This window comes from Neopsephotus bourkii, unplaced genomic scaffold (assembly GCF_033783945.1).
Source record: "Neopsephotus bourkii isolate Nb327-2 ecotype Australia unplaced genomic scaffold, CSIRO-AGI_Nbou_v1 NB_1767, whole genome shotgun sequence".
NCBI lineage: Eukaryota > Metazoa > Chordata > Aves > Psittaciformes > Psittacidae > Neopsephotus > Neopsephotus bourkii.
The window spans coordinates 2,607,853-2,627,923 of NW_026902241.1; the positions used below are offsets into that span (position 1 = coordinate 2,607,853).

General features: G+C 39.9%; 1 protein-coding gene across 1 annotated transcript; it reads right to left on the reverse strand.

Annotated features, from left to right (window-relative positions):
- Positions 1 to 2,668: 2,668 nt before the first annotated feature.
- On the reverse strand, positions 2,669 to 17,958 carry IYD (iodotyrosine deiodinase). Its single transcript, XM_061378567.1, has 5 exons — positions 17,695 to 17,958; positions 8,209 to 8,403; positions 6,323 to 6,482; positions 5,046 to 5,202; positions 2,669 to 3,251 (listed from the first exon to the last, which is right to left on the reverse strand). The coding sequence occupies exons 1-5, from the start codon at positions 17,873 to 17,875 to the stop codon at positions 3,069 to 3,071; spliced, it is 876 nt and encodes a 291-aa protein (XP_061234551.1). The 5' UTR covers positions 17,876 to 17,958; the 3' UTR covers positions 2,669 to 3,068.
- Positions 17,959 to 20,071: the final 2,113 nt, after the last annotated feature.

Below are 20,071 nucleotides of genomic sequence, written 5' to 3' on the forward strand. Positions count from 1 at the left end.
ACAAAATCACCCATGTTTTCACAAGGTGGCATCCAACTGTTGATTATGAACAAGGAAAATAACCGGCTATAAGGAACAGTCATGCTTTAACAAAAGGGCACAAGAGTGACTAGAGACACGATTTGAAACATGAAGAACTCCACTTAGATAGCAGAAAAACATTTTTTCACTACAGAATTGAAAAAAAATACCATGCAAGTTTCCTTAAGATGTTATGGACTTTCCATCCTTAGAGTTCTTCAGATTTGTCTGGACAAGACCTTGACTGACCTGATCTAAATAGACCTGCTTTGAGCAGAGTTTTGGAGAGGATGGAAGATGTAAGTCCCTTCCAACCTCAATTATTCTGTGATTCTAGAAAACTAATATTTAGAGCTAAGTTTTATAAAGGGCTCAGTTACCATCTGAGTGTACAGTCATTTTCTAGAAGTGAGTAAACTTGAACCCAGAGCCTTTCAGAGATGTGGCCATAAGGTATCACAAAGACAGACACCAAGTTCCAGCATCTTTTGCTGATCTCCTCAAGTCTTTTAATCTTGCTTTCAAACAGAAGAAGAAGAAGAATATAAAAGTCAAATCCCTACTGGTTGTGTGGGAGACATTCCTCCCAGAATGTTCTTTTCCTGGAAAAACATTGTTCACCCAAACAAAGAAAAAATCCCTAGTAAAACAATTTAAATGCTAACCTTAATGTTACTTACAAATCTTCTGCATGGAAAAGAAAAAAATATTCTTATTTAATTTCTGTTTAAAGACAGCACGCTTATTAGAGAACAGTGGCAATTCTAAGTAGGCTTGTCACAACAGAAGCACTAATATGATTTATATGAGAATGCAGTAAAATCAGCAATTGTAATACTACTGGAGTATTTGCATTTGAATAAGCATTTGTATTGGAGAAAAAAAAAATAACCCTTCTTTTACTTACACTTTGTGATTCCAGAAGTGCCTTCCTGAATAGAATCTTTCCCATTTAGTAGGTGTGAGGGCTTTATTTTTTCAGCTACTATGTATATATTATTTTTTGGAATCAACACATGGGGGGAAAAGCCACTATTAATCTTCTTTGGTGTAAAGACATACATTGTTAAATACCAGTGTTTGTAATTGTGATGATTTTTTGTGTATTTTTAAGGAAGTGGTTTAGTTCTTTGTTTTTTAATTATGAAACCATACTAGAAACAGCCTTATATATACAAACTCCTGCTGTTTGAAACTGAATTCATCTGAAAAAGTGTCTCTGAATGCTGTCATGGAATAAACATGCTATCTATTTTGCACACCAAGGCCAGGCAGCAGTAATTTATTTCTGTAGCTAGAAGAGATCGCAAAGCAATAGATTCAGTTCTCTATTGATGTGGACTCTGAGTTAAAATGAACAAACTTAAAATAACATGGCTTATATACATGTACAGCAGGTAGGAACTGCTCTTTGAAATGGCATGATATGACGTACAAACATCTGCACAGAAGGACAGCTTGCTACAGTAACTTTAATATGTATTCCTGATAACTGAGGACCTGCAGCTAGTCAGGCTTGGCTTGGTTCAGCTCATCCCTCTTTCCCTGACTAGCTTTTACACCTTGCAAGTATGTACACATATGTCTTCTTTTTTTACCTTACTGTAGTTATAAAAGCTCATTTCAGACTAGGTCTGCACAGGAAACTCTTCCTGCCACTGCTGTACTGCTGAGGATTTGAAATGGGTCTAGTAAACAGGTGAACACATGGTCATGCCTACTAGGTACCAGCAAAATGGTCTGCCAAAGAGTAGTTTTTCTCATTGGGTGGTGGAGGCATTGACACCGCTGTACCTCTGCAAATTATCCCCTTCACTTGCTCAACAGACAGCAGGTCATGTTGAATAGGACAAGACACAGCAAGTTAACTCAAGCAACACCCAAAGAAAGCTGAAGCCAATCTGACCAAATTTGCCTGACGTTGCATGCAGCAGAGAACAGGGTGGGAAAGGATTTCACAGAACGGACAGCTTCAGGGGCTGACATCTCTGATTTCAGTGCTCTCATCTTGCGCCGAAGGCAGAGCCGGCAGGAACCACAACCCCACGAGGGGGCTCTGCCAGCGCAGGCATCGGCAGCGTCCATCCTTCCCGTGAGCAATTCGCGCTAGTGCCCAGCCACATCCTGCATGTAGTAGACAGGGCTTTTAGTAGGGAGCATTGCCTTCGTAGGAAACGGTATGAAACGTAAATATACCTGATTTGGTGTGACATGAAAGCATCTCTCATGTGTCATGGTCTCTAAAGCAGTTTAAAATCCAAGGTGTTAAACTGGTATAGTTGTATGTATAAACAGGCTATTTAGAACAGTAGTTTTCTCTGGGCTGCTTCCAGCAGAAATAGCAAATATAGGGAGCACATTAGATAGCTGCCATATGATCTAACTGTGCGTGGAACATGTATAAATAAATGGTAACAAGGAAATTACTTGGACATCTTGATCCTACTAGATCTCCCCCAGAAAAAGACTCCTGTACTAGCAATAGTTTAAGAAAGCCTGGTGTAGGCAAGGTTTTTTTAGATGAGTCAAGTAGGGAAAATGCTACTATACACAAGCAAAATAGCTTCCTCCTATGCAGAACTGAACACAGTGAAGGGAAAGGGGAGCACAGTAAATAGCACTCACTGATCAAGATAAGACAGCAAAGTTTGACCTTTTATATCTTTTAATACAACCTCCATTAAAATTCTGAAGTGAAAATAGCTGGGTAATGATAATCATGAAAGTATAAGGAAAATATACATTCAAGTAAAGATTTATCCCTACAATGCATAAGAATAATCGAGTGATGAAGGTCATTTAAATGCCATTGTACATGTCTCCTGGAACAACTGCCTGGTCTCATTGATAATAGCAAGTGCCAAATGCACAGTGCATGACTGCTCAATGCTATTGGTAGACTACTAGCACTAAGAGGAACACAGGTGTAAACTGCCAGGACAGCAGTGACACAGGAGGATGATACACAGAAGCAGCAGTGACAACTTCAGTGGGCTGCTGCTTACAAGCTATCAGTAGGAATGTGCTTCTTCCTAGTGGCACTGGGCTCACATGACTACCATGATGTCTTCCAGCGGCTTTCGGGTCAGCACAGGCACAGTAGCATCTTTCTTGGGATAGCCAACAGGGAGCAACAAGAGTAGCTTCTCATTTGCTGGGCGCTGGAGCAGCACCCGGAGTTGGGGGCCACAGTTGAGAGGCGTGGAGGTCACTGTGCACAGACCCACATTCTGCAGCAAGACAGACAGCGATAGAATGAGACAGAGGTCTGCACTATTTGTATCCATTATCTCATACAGGACCGTTACACATTCTCCTATCGATTAGCCCAGAAATGCTGCTGTGTTAGACTCTGCTGCAGGCTTTAGAACATCTGATTTACTAATAGCATCACCAGTACCACAACAAGATGCCTGTTTTGCTTACAGAGGAATACAACAAACACAAATTCTGCCTGAAATGTTTATGTGCTGTACAGCAGGGCCTGCCTGCAGTGCTCACTGTAATGGGGGGCCCATGGCTACAGGCTTTGAGATGTAAAAATCAGCCAGGGAGAAGTGCTCAGGCAATGGGGTTCTCATGTTAAGTAATCTCTATGATCTTCTGAAGATAAGAGCTAATAGTGATGGTGCTGAATATCATTCGTCCATAGCACTATATCTTTTCACAGAATCAGAGTTGTTAGGTTTGGAAGTGACCTCTGGAGATCATCCAGTCCAACCCCCAAAACCAGTTTTTACAATTTACCACACCAAATTCCCATGATGTAGTCTCAAACTGTAATTTAGAAAATGAGGCTGCACATGGAGACACTCAACAATCTACTGCCTTGGAAATAGTCTTTTTTTTTTTTTTTTTGCCTGGTACTCTGTCCAACTTCTTATACATCTGCCTTGTACTAAAAGCCTTAAGGATCTGTTTGTTTCCCTGGCAGATACATCATTCTACTTTCACTACACTAGTGGTGTCAACTAATTTCTAGGAGTTGGGAAGGAGGCAGCACTAGGGAGCCTACCAGTTCATAGAGAGCCTCAGAAGTTCCAACTAATGATGGGCTGGCTCTCCTTGTCAGTCCTACTGCTTCTGACTGAGGCACTAGTGATATGGTGTTAGTTCTGCCCCACTCCCTGTGCATTCCCTTTGCTCCCAGCTCCATGGGGAGACAATACAGAGTACTGTGCAGCTGCAGAGCAGCAACACCACAGCAATGTGCTTCTGCACTGCTTGCTCACTTCTCAGATTTCCCGTATCTGAAGATCCCCCGAAGGAGCAGCAATGCGGGAAGGGAAGCGTCACTCAAAACAGAATGGAGGAGAAATGTCAGTTCCTGGCAGGAAACAGGTCTCACGTAACAGGTGGCACCTTGCTGTTATCCTGCTGACAGGCCAAGTTAACTATCAGAATAGCTTCACTATTTAAACACTGTGTGAGTACATCAAATACAACATGCAGAACTGAACATGGAGAAACCACTGAGAAAATCCACTGACTGGTGTCAAACATGCTGAGCTTTAGAAATCAGTTCACTTTTGGAAACGCCTCAGAAAGACTGATTGAAATAGTACAGCTTCTTCTGTGAAATATGTCCCTAATTTTTTTCAGCACTATGCACTGAAAATGATTTGGGGTCAAGCCATTTTTTTAGGGATTACTGAAAAGGAGGGGACAGTGTGGCACTGCACAGCTGTGCTAGGGTAGTCTGCAGACCCTGTCAGCCCTGTTAGCACAAGACAGAAACCACAGGAGCTAAAACTTGTGCCAGAAGCAGAGTGACAACTCTGGAAGTAAGCCTCATTATGTTTTTATTCTTGTTAACCAGAGGATAGGAATCACCTTCTCAGACATAAACGTGCAGAATAACTTTGAAACTCAAAACAAAGATGTAGTTTCGGGAACTAGAGTAATACAGAAGACTGATAACGTTAAAATCTAAATTGGGCCCCACCCTCACTTGGGCAAAATAGTCTTGGTATGTAATCTAAACCAATATTCTGATTCCCAGTCTGTCTGTTCTGTCAGCATACCTGCAGTGCAGCAAGCAGGATACCACAGGCAATAGAAACACTGATTTCATTGTAGTAGTGGGTCTTCTTTTTGCCATTGGGAAGCCACCCATATACCTGCTTGAAAATGAGGATCAGATATGGAGCAGTGTCCAAGTACTCTTTGATCCAGTTTGTTCTGCAAAAGAGTAATGCTTAAGACATTTATTTTGCAACCTTTTCACTTTCCTGTAAGTCACATTTACCATCTGCAAAGGGACAGTAAAGGCACAGGACAATTATAGCAGTAAACTAAAGCTTAGGACACTTATTGTGAAGGATTAAGTATTATCAGCTTAAATAGAAACATTTCTGACAAAAAGAAAAAGTTTGAACAAAGTTCTCTATTTCAACAGATTCAGCTGAGCAGTTGATGTGCTCACTCTCAAGAGTGAAATTGCATAAAAATAGAAGGTAGGTCTTGACCTCTTATTTATGAACTGGCCTCAGAAGCATTTGCTCTTGAAATTGTTTAATTCCTGGGATTTTGCAGACTTGCAGGTTCACCTGTTACCAGCAGTGCCCACTTTTTAATGATTTTAGGGAAAACTGCTAGCAGAAAAGTCCAAAACTTCTTGGTCTAAGGTGTAAACTTAAATATAGTTTCAAGCTTTATGCACATGCTTCATTTGACAAGCCAAGGCTCAGAAGACATCTTCCCATTGTGTGAAGTTAAGAAAATCAGACTTTAGAACAATGAAATATTGCATAATTCAGCACTTGTACGGGGGCAAGTTGTGGGGTTACCTTAGTTGGCATCAAGGATCCCAACAACTTAGGGAGCTTCATTTTTTGGAGAACAACAGAAAAAAAACTGGGACAAGCGTTGTGACATCAGGGGTTACATAGGGAAAAAAAATAACAATGGAGCCAAATGCTTGGAAAAGTATCAAGATGGATAGTGTATAATCCCTTTTACTGGAGGCAGTTTTACACACCAGCCACCAAGGCAGGATTCTACATGTATTTTTAAGTTTTTCTTTCCAACATGAATCTTAGAAATATATTAAAAGTGACAGGGAAGAAGAAATGGAAAAGGATACTAGGAGAATTCAAGACAAGTTTCTTTTACCACTTCATCACAAGCAAAGGTTTTAAAAAGTAAGCTGGATATTTTTCAGCTTTGCTATTTTTTACCCCCCTTTCCTGAAATTAAGTTGGGATAGAGGGGAAAGTCTGCCTAAAACTTCCCAATATAGTTTTTCCTAGACTGAAACACAGCCCCCTTCAAACCGCTTAGCTCACTGAATTTTTCGTACCTCAATCTTTTCAGGTCATTAACCCATCTGTCTCCCATCCTTTTTTTGTAGTTGATTTCTTCTTCTCCTTCTACAATCTCACGAATCTTATGTTTTAAATATGGATCTTGCACTACCACAAAGGTCCAGGGCTCAGTGTGTGCTCCACTGGGTGAAGTACCTTCGTACAAAACAGGCAAAGATGAAAACCCAGGAAGGAGAGTGTGCAGTGAGAGGTGTCAGCTTTTCATCATGGGCTTTCAAGCTGAGCAATAGCAAAGCAAGTGGATGAATCAGTGAAAAAAGGGCTGAGATAAATTTTGGCAGACAATCCTGTCCATTTCTTTCTCAAAGACTGTGAAGTCCCAATACAACAACAGAGGTTGGTACTTTCCTTACAGCCATCTTAGAGGAAACCGAAGTCAGGGATGCATAAATTCCTTTGTGGTTGTTGTGATGAGATAGCATTATGGTGCAATATATGCACACAGTAATGATATTGCAAAGTGTTAGAACAAAGCAACATACTGTCTGACTGTGCATCCAACTCTGAGACACAATTTTAGCTGAAGGGCAAAGCTAATGGCTTTCAGGGAAACAAGGCTAAGTAACCACCCCAGGAATCTGTTGCTGACTGACAAAGATGAGGAGCTGCATAATGCTGACACCTGCCATATAGCATACAGGTTTGAGTTTGTTGTCCCAGAGACAGGTGGTGTGTGTAAGTGTGCACGGATTAAATCTGCACTTGCTCATTCAGCCCTTCTTGTTACACATCAACATCATTGGAGAATATTTTAACAGCCTAGAGGATGAAAGCCAGAAACTGAAAGGTATAGTTATCTCTGCAGGCTGAGAGATGAAACTATTTAGATCTCTCTAGCCCCTCATACACATATCAAAAATATTTGAAGGTCTTGAACACATACAGTGTTTGCTTACCTAAGCACTGATTTCAGTTTGAGAAATACTGAATAATCAGCTTGAACTACCTTTTATATTAAATGTGTTTATATTGTGAACCCTGAATCTTCTCAGGTTTGCCTAAGAACTGATGACATTTATGCTTTTTCTCTTTTTCTCTACACAGCCTAAAGCTTTCAGGGTTACTAAGTACTTCATCTGCACTCCAGGCTTGTTCACTATGCTGCATTTGCCAAAACATGCTCAGTGTTCTAATGACTCCCAGCTAATTAGAGGAAGATGGAGACTCGTTACAGTGCAGTAACAAAGCTGCTTATAGTTTTTAATGGGAAAACAACGCACCTCAAATGCTAAAAATGTCTGTATTGTTAATCCTGCTAGAGGCTACTGAACATTTCTCTAAAGTTTTCTATGTAGTTTCTCTAATATTTTCTATATTAGCAGTAGCTGGTTCATAGAGTAAGAAAAATAGTAAGGGTCACAACCACTCCTGGCTGAAGTCTGTGTTACTAAAGCAGAGATGAGATTAGTCCAGGACATGACAGTAATGATTTCAAACCCATGAATTCTCAAAAAAAAAAAAAATATATTTCTGACATTCAGTTAAATAACCTCCACAAGGGTCCTCATCTAACACTCTGACCATATGCAGGTGGAACCTGGAACTGATTTGAAAGGACGGGAAAAGTTTTCTGTTCTAGACTGAAACTTCTTTCCCATAGTAAACCCTAACCATTTATGTCAACCATTTATGGCTGAGACAATTTCATTGATTTGTTTGGAAAAAAAACAAACCAAACATAGTTGTTCAAGTTGAGTAATTTCCAATCAATCAACAGGTGCTCACGCATTATGGCTACAGGTGAAACTAGGAAAACCACAAGCCAAATGCTGATTCCCTTGGCTTTTCCCCATCACTTTTACAGCATCGAACAGCAATGCTGATCCTCTTTTTTCAGACCTTGAACCACTTGGTACCATACCTGCTGTTCTGATGACATTATCGAGAACCTCCCTGGGGACCGGCTCATCACTAAGAAACCTGACAGACCGCCTCTTATTAAGAAGCTCATAAAACATCTTTGACCTTGTAATCATTTCGGCCTCAGTGTAGCGCTCCGCAGAGAAGGGGACATGGGCAACATTTTCCTCAGGTCCTTGCCACTCTTCATCCACCTCTGCAAGAAAACAAAAGCGGTTAGGAATTCTTTTGTTTACCTCTGGAGAATGCTATTTATATCTTTGGCATTCATGACCATAATGCACTTTGGCCTGCACTGGCATACATTCCACTTCTATACCACTATAAAGACAAAGTCTGAGGTTCCAGTTGGCACAACTCATTGACCCCTAGCTTCAGCTACTGAATAAACACCTTGTTTAAATACCAAGAGGGATGCGGGTCCTGGCTAGCTGTAGCAGCTGTAATCCACAAAGAAGATATAGTCCTCTCCACTTCAGTCTGCAGGCCAGCCTGTAAAAACAGGTTACAGGCTGAAACAGTGGTGAAAATGTGGCCAAACCTTCAGCCCACTTTTCTTAATCAGTTAATGCAAACATGTGTGTCCCTTTCTGAGCAATCTAATCAGAAAAAAAATAAATTACTGACATTAAAAAGAGGACTTAACAATCAATAGATGTAAAATCTCCCCTGAAGAGCTGAATGTCAGCTTTTTCCATATTCATGTTTCATAGCAGAAGCACAAGTTTAGGCTCTGCAAATGTGACTTTGTGGTTAAGTTCTTCAGTTTCATGATACTTTCAGCATAAGGGGAAACGGATGACAGGCATCTATACTTAGGATAACAACATATCAAATGTAGGGTATTATGTTTCTTCTCTTTCATTTAAGAACTCAAAATGGTTCCTCATTTAACTGAAAACTGTTTCTTTGGGGTTTTTGTAATACCACTTCTGTTGTCTCTGAGATCTCCTCTTTCTCCCCTACATTCCTAGAAACAGCAGTGATAGCATTTTTTGCAACTATGATGCGGAAGTTAAAGCCATTTAAACTTTGCATTTTGACCAGTCAATAGTATTGAGCAATCTGCCACAGAGGGCTGAGTCAGGAAAAGATATTCCAGTTCTTTTTCAGTCACCGTTAGGCTATTATTCTGGAATCATAGCAATCTCCAGTGCAAATTCAAACAGCAATTATTTCTGTGTTTCAGTAGCATGCAGTTGCCTTAGAGACCAAGCTGATTTTTTGTTCATTTTACAAATAGCAGTGAAATATTCACAAGTGTGGCTCAGTATGTGAAAGAGACTGCAACCCATCCAGTGTCATATGTTGAGCCTAAAGAGAATTATTCTGGTCCCTAAATAACATACATTTCATTTTGCGTACAAAGAAGTCACCCAGAAAATCTGTTTTGTTTAGCATTTCATGCCTGCTTTAAGCACTCTCAGTCACAGTCTGCAAGAACCTGACTCCAGGGTAATGGGAAGCAGTGCCCACTGTAAAAATTATTTTTGTGGCCATCTTGCACACTCAAATGAAAAAGGAAAATGGTGCCTCTTCCTAGTGTTCCCTTTGCGGTGTAGACTTAGTAAAGCAGGTTATTTACTATTCAATGGCAACTGGCTGTCTAAGATTTGCCCCTTTGCTAGGATTCTGGTGATATTCTCTTTCAGAAACTTTCACACCCCGATTTTTTTTTGCTTTTCCTCCTCCACACTCACTGAAAGGAATACCACAGGGGTAAAAGGCTATGTTTACACTAGCAAGTAGTGTGGTGCAATAGGATGCTGAGAGAAAGAGCTGCTGTTGGGGATCCAGTGTTCAACATCCTACATGTTTTGGAGTGATAGGGTAGCTGGAGACGTAAGGCAGGGAGATGTTTAAAACTCCGCATTTTTTCCACCCATTCCATGCTGTGCATGATATATATGATGCCATTTTCAAGGACCATTAAGCTGGTAAAAGCCAGTATGCAAAACCTTCCACAGGCAGAAGTCAAGACAGTGATAACTGGCAGCCAAAGTATTTCAGAGAAAAAGTGATGACCCACAAAAGTATAAAACCCTAAGGGAAAAAATAAGGAGTAGGGAGATGGCAACTCATCAACCCTTTCTGCCTTGACTGAGAACTTGTCTGGCCAGTAGAGAAATTCAGGAAGTGTCCACGGACATAGACAAGATGGAAAACCAGCAAGCTTTGGGACATAGCCTCTCTTGCAATCTCCTCACAAAGGACTTACAGGTCTGGAAGATAGCTGGCCTCCTGCAACTGTCTTTATTGGTCCAGTAAAACTAATTCTCCCTCCCAAACCATCTTGTATAGCAGTACTAAAACTACAGCAAAGATATCCATTGCTGAACTTGATTGAGATTTAGCAGTTACACAGAATGATACACATGTTAATTTTATCCATATGTACTCAAGTGAGAGTAGTTTCTAAATGGCAGAAATGTTTTCCTTATGACAACAAAAAAAACTCCTGAAATCAGCTGAGGTTGTGTATTGCCTATTGGAAGACAGAACCTGACCAGAAAACTATACTGAAAGTTGGTACTGGATTGGTGTCCTGGTGAAAAATTCAGGTCAGATTATAATATTTGTGCTTGTATCAATGTGCCAAGATGATCATCCCTACCTATTTCACAAGTTTACAGTGTTGAGTGTCCTGGGAAATAGACTATTTCTAGCCTAGGAACAATCAATTAAAACTCACTTCACTTTTTATGTGCTCTCACTCTTTACTTTCTTGTGATGAGATTTTTATCAAAGTTCAAAAAGAAGGAAATCATTTCAAGTTGGAGATATGAAGACTAGTCTATAAAATACTGAAAATCTTTAGAAAGAGGATTTGTCAAATCAGAACAAAGGATGGAGGAAACTTGTGTAATCTCTGTGTCTAGTTTTGAAACACAAGGAGAGGAAAGTCAAGTAGGTGATAAACCATCAACACATACATGAATGTTGAAGAACAGAATGAAGAATTGTAAGATTAAACTACTTATATGGATGAGAACAGTAGTCAGAGAACTCACTCAGATGCTGTGCTTAATCCAGAGAAGATGTTGTTTGTTCCCAGTTCAGTGCAGAAGCCTAGACAGCACACAGGATGAGCTATAAGTGCCTGTACAGGACAAAACGTGACAGGGAGGGAAGAATGGAGATGCAATAATGATACCAGTACCTGCTTTGACTTGTGCAGGAAGTGTATCAATTAAAAAATAAGAAATAACGGATGTTGTGGTAGACTGTAAAGAAATAAAAAGTAGCATGTTGTCGTGGTCTAAGCCCAGCTGGTATCTCAGAATCACGCAGCCACTTGCTCCATCCACCCCACTTCCTCCCCCAGCTCCCAGAGGGATGGGGAGGAGAATTGAAAGAATGTAACTCCCACAGGTTGAGATGAGAACAGTCCAGCAACTAAGGTATAACAGAAACCACTGCTGGTACCACCAATAACAATAATAATGATAAGGGAAATAAAAAGGGAAGAGAATACAACCGCTCAACACCCACCAACCGATACCCAGCCCAACCGAGCAATGATCCACCCCTTCCATGTAACTGCCCCCAGTTTATATAGTGGTCATGACATGCTGTGGTATGGAATACCCCTTTGGCTAGTTTGGGTTAGGTGTCCTGTCTCTGCTTCCTCCCGATTTCCCCTCCTCCCTGGCAGAGCATGAGGCTCAGAAAGTCCTTGGTCAGAGTAAGCATTACTGAGCAGCAACTAAGAACACCAGTGTTACCAGCACTGTTCCCAGGATGAAAGTCAAAACCACAGCACTGCACCAGCTACTAAGAAGGAGAAAAATGTCTGCTATTGCTGGACCCAGGACACATGCATAAAAAAAAAAGCTTGTTTTTTGAGATAACGCTGTCTTCTTTTATAGTGTGAAGCCTACAGAGGCCCCCAAGGTCACATCTAGATGAGGACAAACCTTTAATAGAGACATATTGCATCAACCACATAATTGTTATTAAGTATCTGTCAGAAGCATAATTTTCTAGGCATAGAATGAAGAGGAAATATTAAGATAATACTGGGAACCAGGCTTCCTAGCTGAAACATCCAATACCTTAATCAACCAACCTGTTCTTCTCTTGGTGCAGTAAATCTCTTCACTTTGGTTTCAGTGAGGAGGACATTACAAAAAAAAACCAAAAAGGCAGTGCTAAAGTGAGATTATCAGTTGATGCAATTGAATTGACAAAATCAAAGGCTGAGGAAAAGTAAGTATACAGCTATGACTTTCAATTTTTAAGGGAACAAACTTGGGGAAAAAAAAGGATTAAGGAAAATTAAGCTAGAAAACTCAGACTGAAGAATTCAGGGATCAGGAAGCAGAGAAATTTGGCATTTCTTTAAATCAAGATGTAATTGGTTGAATAAACATCTCACTTAAATGCTCTATAGGCAACTAGGAATGGAAGAAGAGGATGAGTTAACACAGAAACCTACACCTCCTAGGAAAGGAAGTATAAAACTTGCAGTATTACCCAAGGTAAAGCCAACTTAAATTTTCAGAGGTTTGTTCGCTTCTTTTGCATTGTTTGGTTTGGTTTTTTTTTTTCCCCCCTCATGTAAATAGAAGAGAAGATGTGAAAAGTTAAACTGCTTTGTGGTCAGGATAGTTCAACTTAACAACATGGTGAAAAAAGAAATCTGCTTTCAAAGATCCTGAACATGGGACAAAGTTGAGGTGACTAGAGAGAATCAAAGTGTGAGAATCACTGTATCTAAGCTTAAGTTTTGTAACCAAAACTTTAAAATCCTTAATGCACTCAGAAGTGGGAATATTGGCTGAGGCAGGAGAGCTCAGAAGTGAGAGAACTGACACACAAAGCCAAAACTCTCCTGACAATTTAATTATTTTTTAATAAATCAAGCTATTATTTATTCTCTGACACCATGTGTCTACCATTCATTCTTAGTGGTTAACATTATCCATATGCTAAGCTAAAATCATTATCAGCACCATCTGTTTAGTGCATATTCTCTGTATCTTTAATTGCTGTGTTTAGACATATTCCTGTTTGTATGGTCACATTATACAATACTACAAATGTCTTGTTTACATCACATGTATTGCATCAATTGATGGACAACAGACATCCTGCTAGTCAATCTATTACCTTCCAATATTCCAAAGATTGCCATGAACTTTGTTGTACATTTACAATAATCATCAGTCTTCCTGCTTTTTAAGTAAACCTGGAAAGGTTTTGGCTCAGACATCCCAAGTGAAATCTCACTTTAAAAGTATTTTTTCTCTAACTCTATCAGAAACTCCTCTCTGGATACATTTTAAGATTATGTTTGTGTTCTTCTCAGCAGTTCATATGGGAAGTTATAATGAGCCTACAAACGATGCAATAATTTTGCCTCAGTGTGTAGCAAAAATTCTTACAGTTAATATCTAATAACATACACTGAGAACAATGACTTGTCATTTAATTTCTATTGGCCACTTATTTTATATATACTGACACGTCCCTTTCTTGTTGGCTCCCAGTTATAAGTCATTAAGAAATTTCACTTGCACACCTCTTGGTTTTATGGAAAGATCACTTGATAGTATTATCAGTTGATGCTGAATCTGATCCTTGAGAAGCCTCAGTTGAAACCTCAGTCAAGACCAACATGTTTGCTTTCAAAACCAGCTCTTCTCTAAGGAAGTTTCTTCTCTAAGGAACTGCTTTCTAAGCATAGAATCCCTCTCCAATCTTCTTTTCCAGTGTAAATACATGATGCATAGAAAAACAATTGAATGCACACAATGACAGCTTTCAGATCTTTGGACTTAAAATGCTGGACAACTGGTCTTGTCTTTTATTGCTTGATTAATGGCAGACTACTACATAATCCCAGTCCTGAATCCAGTCCTGAACTGAGTGCATGGCTAAAAGAGATGGAGTGCCTTACTAGTGAGTTATAAATAGTGGTTAGCAGGCTGATCCTGAAAACCTCAAGAGTTAATCAGGGATCCTAAGCAGAAGAAGTATCAAGAGGCAGAGACTGGAAAAAAAAAGCCAGCACAAAACTATTGTGAAAATTGCCTCAAACTGGAATATAGTCGCAGAAGGCTTCTTAAGATCTTCAGAGGAATGGAGCAGCTGTTTTATAAAGAGATTTGCTGGTTTATGTAGTAAAAGGAAAGCTGAGAGGTAATCTGTTTGCTGTGTATAAACCACAGGAGGTTATACACCAGGGCTGGAAAATGATACAATAATACAATAATGCATCATCTCCACATAAATCCTGTGTTTCTAAATAGCACAAAGCATGAAATGTCATCAAATTGGAAAATTCAATGCTACTGCCTCATTTATGACAGTAGTAATATTAAAAGATATGGGAATCTTTTGAACTTGCAGAGAGAAATCCTTTAAGTGGGAGACATCTGTTCTAAGAAGTATCACAAGCAACGAGCAGTGCACTTTCAGAAGAGATGGAACTTTTGGGCCTTTGTACATTGCTTTCTAGTCCTTGAGTGCATTACCAAAGTCCCCACAACTAAATACACAGCAATAAAATGCCTTTGCTATTAAACTTTGTAACTGATCCCCAGGGTAACAAGGATCCAAATGAAATTCAACCTTATCCTCCACAGCACTGTAAATTCTGTGTTTACCTTATCTGTCAATTGGACTGATCTGAATATACAACCAAGAAAGTGACCAATATACAATAAGCTCCCTGAGCTAAAGACTGAACTTGTCTTTGCAACAATCCAGATCTAATTGCGTAAACCTGAAGCAGTGGGAGATGAGGCATCACCACTTTGGGATTAGATGCCCACCACTAGAAGACAAACCTTGTGAGTCATCATTCAAGACAAGGCTGAAGAAACATCTTTTTCATCCTTATCTAACTGATAACCACACGTGTTCTAACGCAAGACACAGCCAGATAAACACACACAGCCCATTCTTGCCAATCCACAGCACAATAATCTCTCATTCTGGATCTCATAAATGAAGGAAATGTTACAGGACAGATGGGTATGCAAACAAATCTGAAGTACTGCCATTTAAAGCATTAAACAAATTGACTGAGTGAATGCTTTTCACTTAACCAAAGAACTGGGTTTCTGGCTGCTCTGAAAAACATCCTTCTCTTCAGCTACTGAAACAATAACACAGACAAGCTTGGGAGCACTTGGCCCTCCCCTTCAACATTTCACTGTCAATAAGTGACTCTACTGAATCTGTCCAAGCAGTTCATCTGGTTACACTGAATGCTTTGCTGCTCGAAGGTATGCCCTTCTCAGTGGCAGCATCCTTGCTGGTGCCACTTCAGGGAATGTTCACGGGGCCAAGGTTGCCTGAGGAAGTTCAGTGTATTTCTTACCGACCACTTCACTCTCTTGGCAAAGCACTCTCACCTTGGTCATGGAAACATACTGAAATACTTGGTCTTCAGCCACCCCTTCCTGTCAGGGGGCTGTTGAAAATTCAATTCATTCACCTACAGCAGGCCTAGATTCTAGCTTCAGACAAGACCTTAAAAATGTTTGCTCTCTCTTAACTCAAATGCTTTTCAAAGGAACTTTATCTTTAAGCACAAGCCAGCTTGAGACATTAAAATAGAAATGAGCTTTTCTGATAAAGTAAGATATGTTAGTAGAGTAGCAGAATTTACACAGCAGGTAAAATATTCTTTTCTACAAAGAAAATCTCTATTTAAATCCATGTTTCTGTTTCAGCATCTAATGCAGTCAATGAAAATTTTAACACTGACAAGGTGAATATATTCTGATCCTTAATTACAGCATTAGCAGAGAAGCAAACCCTTACCATAGTCTCTTCTCAGTCTGGGCTTTCCACTATTGAAGAAAAACTTCCCTAAGCATGATGCAATTATTTTATTTTTTCTAGAAATAAAAGACATGCCTATATGCAAAGATGTTGGTTTGAATCACACACCATTAAGGGAAAGATGATTCTTTGCTGTTGAAAACAACATAGCAAGAAAACTTAATTTCATGTTGGATGGCATGGTAGCTTGAGAGAGGCCTTATTTAAAAATAAATACATCTTGTTTGAGTAATAGCAAACAAGTACAGTTTGGAATTTAGCACCTGAATAAAAGGGAAACCAGCTAAGACCTAAAAGAATAATATTTTATATATGGAGCTGTGGCAGTGAAACTCCTTACTAAGAGTTACTAGGTTTGTTTATCTAGGGGATCTAAATTTTTTAACTGATAGAAACAGCTGTAGTCAAAGATGTGTGTCAGTGATAATTCATATATTATAACTTGATCTATCCACAGGAATTTTAGTTTGCGGCAGTTTAAATGAACAAGTAAGCTATTAGTGAAAAAAAGAAATACGGAGTAATTTTATAGAGAATCTATTTTGCATTGAACAAAAAAGGATACAACATATGAAGTAATCTTTAAAGACATTTTGAATACTTGGGAAATAGTTAATGTGGTTTAAAATGTTCTGAGTATCAACTATTTCTGGAAACAGATAAAGAATACTAACACAAAGTACACTGAACACTGAGAAATAAAGAGAAAGAACAGTCCTTAGAAACAGGTCTATGTGCAGAAAACCAATATAAGTTTCAAGATTTCTAGAAGCAGACAGAGAATGTGTCATTATGGGACAAAAAAAAAAAAAAACACACAAAAAGCCTTTGAAACTAGCTTTAAAAGAAAAAAAAATCCTACATTATCTGCAAGATAAAAATCTACAAAGTTCTTTTCCTATGAAGTTCTTAATTTCACAAATAAATAAATGGAGCTTATGGAAGATAGTGAGGGAGCAAAAAGAAGGAAGGACAGATTTTGTGCTCAAAATTCTGTTCAAGCTGTGCATCAGAAATCACTACTGAAAAAAAAGGTATTCTATACAGGTTCAAATATGCAGTTGGGTAAACAGATTAGCACCTTTACCATATTTTGTTCTTAAATATTTGATCAACTCAGCTCCCAAATGATCCCACTTCCAATCCAGCTAAAACTCTTATGGACATCCTCAGAAGTCACAAATGAAAGACTTCTGTAAGAGTAAGAAACCCATTTCCAACTTTTCTAGGGGTGCTGAGAACAAATATGTAGCACTGGATGGTAAAGTGGGATGAGACTACAAAATCAGCTTTCAGATAGAAACTCTCTGTTTGGGTCTACACTTTGCTCACACTAGTGAGACCTGGGAAAAAGCTGGGGGGACCTCCTCAGTATCTCCTTTGTTTCCGTACATTGTCCCTCATATATCTGACACTTCCTGTGCAAAGTGACAGACAGGAGCCTTGGAAAATTGATTTTCCTTTTGCATTCTGACATGCCAGATCTGGAGGAAATCAAGATTTACATCAAGGGTAACATAACATGGGGACAGCCTCCTTCCAGGGAGCTGGGAAGCTCAGGACACAGCACCGATGTAGCACTATGTGTCGGTATCACTGCAGAGAAGCCCAGAAGATTGCATCTCCCTTATTCATATCAGCAGATAAAATTCAAACAACAGAAGTGCTCAGATGCACAGTTTTTCCTTACCTTCTTCCTCTAAGTGGTGGTCTGTGCCATCTTTTAAATCTTCATCCACCCATGGATGAGATAGAGGCTTGCTTTTAGTCTCATATTTTTCCTTCTCTCCATCAGTCTTCTTCAGTATTACCCCAATCAAAATACATATAATGGCTATAAAGACTGGGGTTACAAAAGAAAAGAGTGCCATGATTATGGAACAGTGGAGTCTTCCTTCCAAGTTCAGTAGTTTCCTCTGAAAAGGGAAGAGCAGAACGGCAATAAGCAGAAAGGGGTGGACCCAAGGTTCAGTCCTTGACCCTACCCAGCTTTTATTTTTTGGCCACCACCCCCACAATCTCATCTGTGATGTGCTCTGGCTCTTAAGCAGACCCAGGTTTATATGTTTTCAGGGAAGAAACTGATAATAAACAGTCAGCAGAGGCACAGACCATTTACAAATGCATAAATGTTGTAGAGTGCAATACGAAAAACAAATCATCCAAAACACCAGACTAAGGCCAAAGACTTCTCCCCTATATTTTTATTGTTACTGAGATCCCAGTCATCTTCCATGTAACAGCGATTATGAGAAAGAACTGAGTGGGAATGTGACTTTTAAAAACTGATGGGATCTCTTCAATGTTTAACTTTTAAAATCAGTTGTAGTGCAGGAATTCCGGGAAATCAAAATATCATCAATTGACAGTCAGCTTGCAGCTCGACCCTTGGCTATGTGTAAACAGGTCAATAAAACAGACAAGCAGCAGCGTTACCTGTGTATGAAGCATGAATGAGATGATTCACAGAGCCCTGTATTTGTCCTGGATGTTCCAGGGGAATTAAAAAGAATAATTCAGAGAGTCAAAGTAAGACATTTTTAAGGGCAGAATACCTAGGCTGCAGTGAACTTTAAAACTGTGATCCAGTTACCTTATCAGTGGAAAGATTAGAAAGTGACAGTATCCCGGTCTAATCCAAGAATAGTCAGTGTCTAAATGCTTAACCCATTTTTTAACTCAGCCAGCTGCTTGGGAACTGAACCAGCAGAGCAACACTGAATTAATGCATTTGTCTGGGGTTTTTGGAACATACTGAACAATGAAATACCGGATGACAGTGGGTTCTGAGGGGTATACGGGAGAGCAGGGTACAGGGGTACTGAGTGCATACTGGTGCCAGCACCCAGCTAAACAACAGCCTTGTCAAGCCTTATGTGATGCTACATAAGGCTAGCTTTGAAGTCTCATTTAAGAGACTCAAATGCATATTAAACATGGCAAGTTAATATGCATTTTGGATAAGCCCACCCAGGGTAAGTGGGAGCAGTCATAGCTGTAACCATTCCAGATGACATGCCCCAGGGCCCTGGCACATTATGCACGGCAACCATCACCTTCTGGGGAGCACTGCAGGTCCTGCCTAAGGCACCCCCAATTTCCTTAATGTGGAAACCAGGGCATACAGGGGGAGAGAAGCTGGTGTATGCAGGCTCCATCTGGACAGGTTCTCAGTTCATACCCTAGTCACTCACATCTCTCACTTCACCGGTTCTGCAGCACTGGACACCCTTACTAGTCCCATTTCACACTGCTGCTCCAAAGGCTCCCATGCCTGAGCAAATACTACCTGGATGAAGCACACATTAACGACCAGGTCACTGCACAGGAAGAGGGATGTGTGGCCACAGTGGCTGGGTGGCAAGACGATAGACACAGAATAAACATTCCACTGCTCTTGCAGTGCATCCTACCCCAGCATAGAGTCCCCAGGTCCCAGAAGGGCCTGGTCCTTCCAGGCACTGTGTGGGAATCTGTGTAAGGTTACCTCCAGAACCAGCAAATGCCTGCATAAGTCCATCAGAAATGATATAATGAGGATATGCAAAAGTTGTGCTTAAGTATCTAATAAAACTGGCAATGATCAGGCACCTATCTCTGGCTAAGAAGGCAACTTGACTGAAAACCCAAGCCATGAATCTTTTCTTCCCTACTCTCCAGTCAAGTTGTGACATGGGACATCTGCTTGGATCATTGATCATGGACTGCATGTACAAAAATCTCCACAACCCATACACTGTACAGGAATGGAAAGGACAGCAATTATCATGTGGGGAAAAGAGTTGAATTTATTCTCAATTTACAGCAGATATTTAAACTCATTTACCCTGCCTGTTGGCCATCCAGTCATGGGGAGAGATACTTCACCTAATCCCAACTAGAAACATAGGATTTGTTAATGAGTAGAATAGAAACCTGCAGTTTCATCAGACATATTTTCAACAGCCTCCTCTATGACAAGGAAGGAAAAAAGAATGTGGTCTGAATTGCACTAACTGTTTCACCCACAGGGAGTCTATTCTTGTTAATCTTGAATATTCACATACACATAAATTGGGATCTGGATA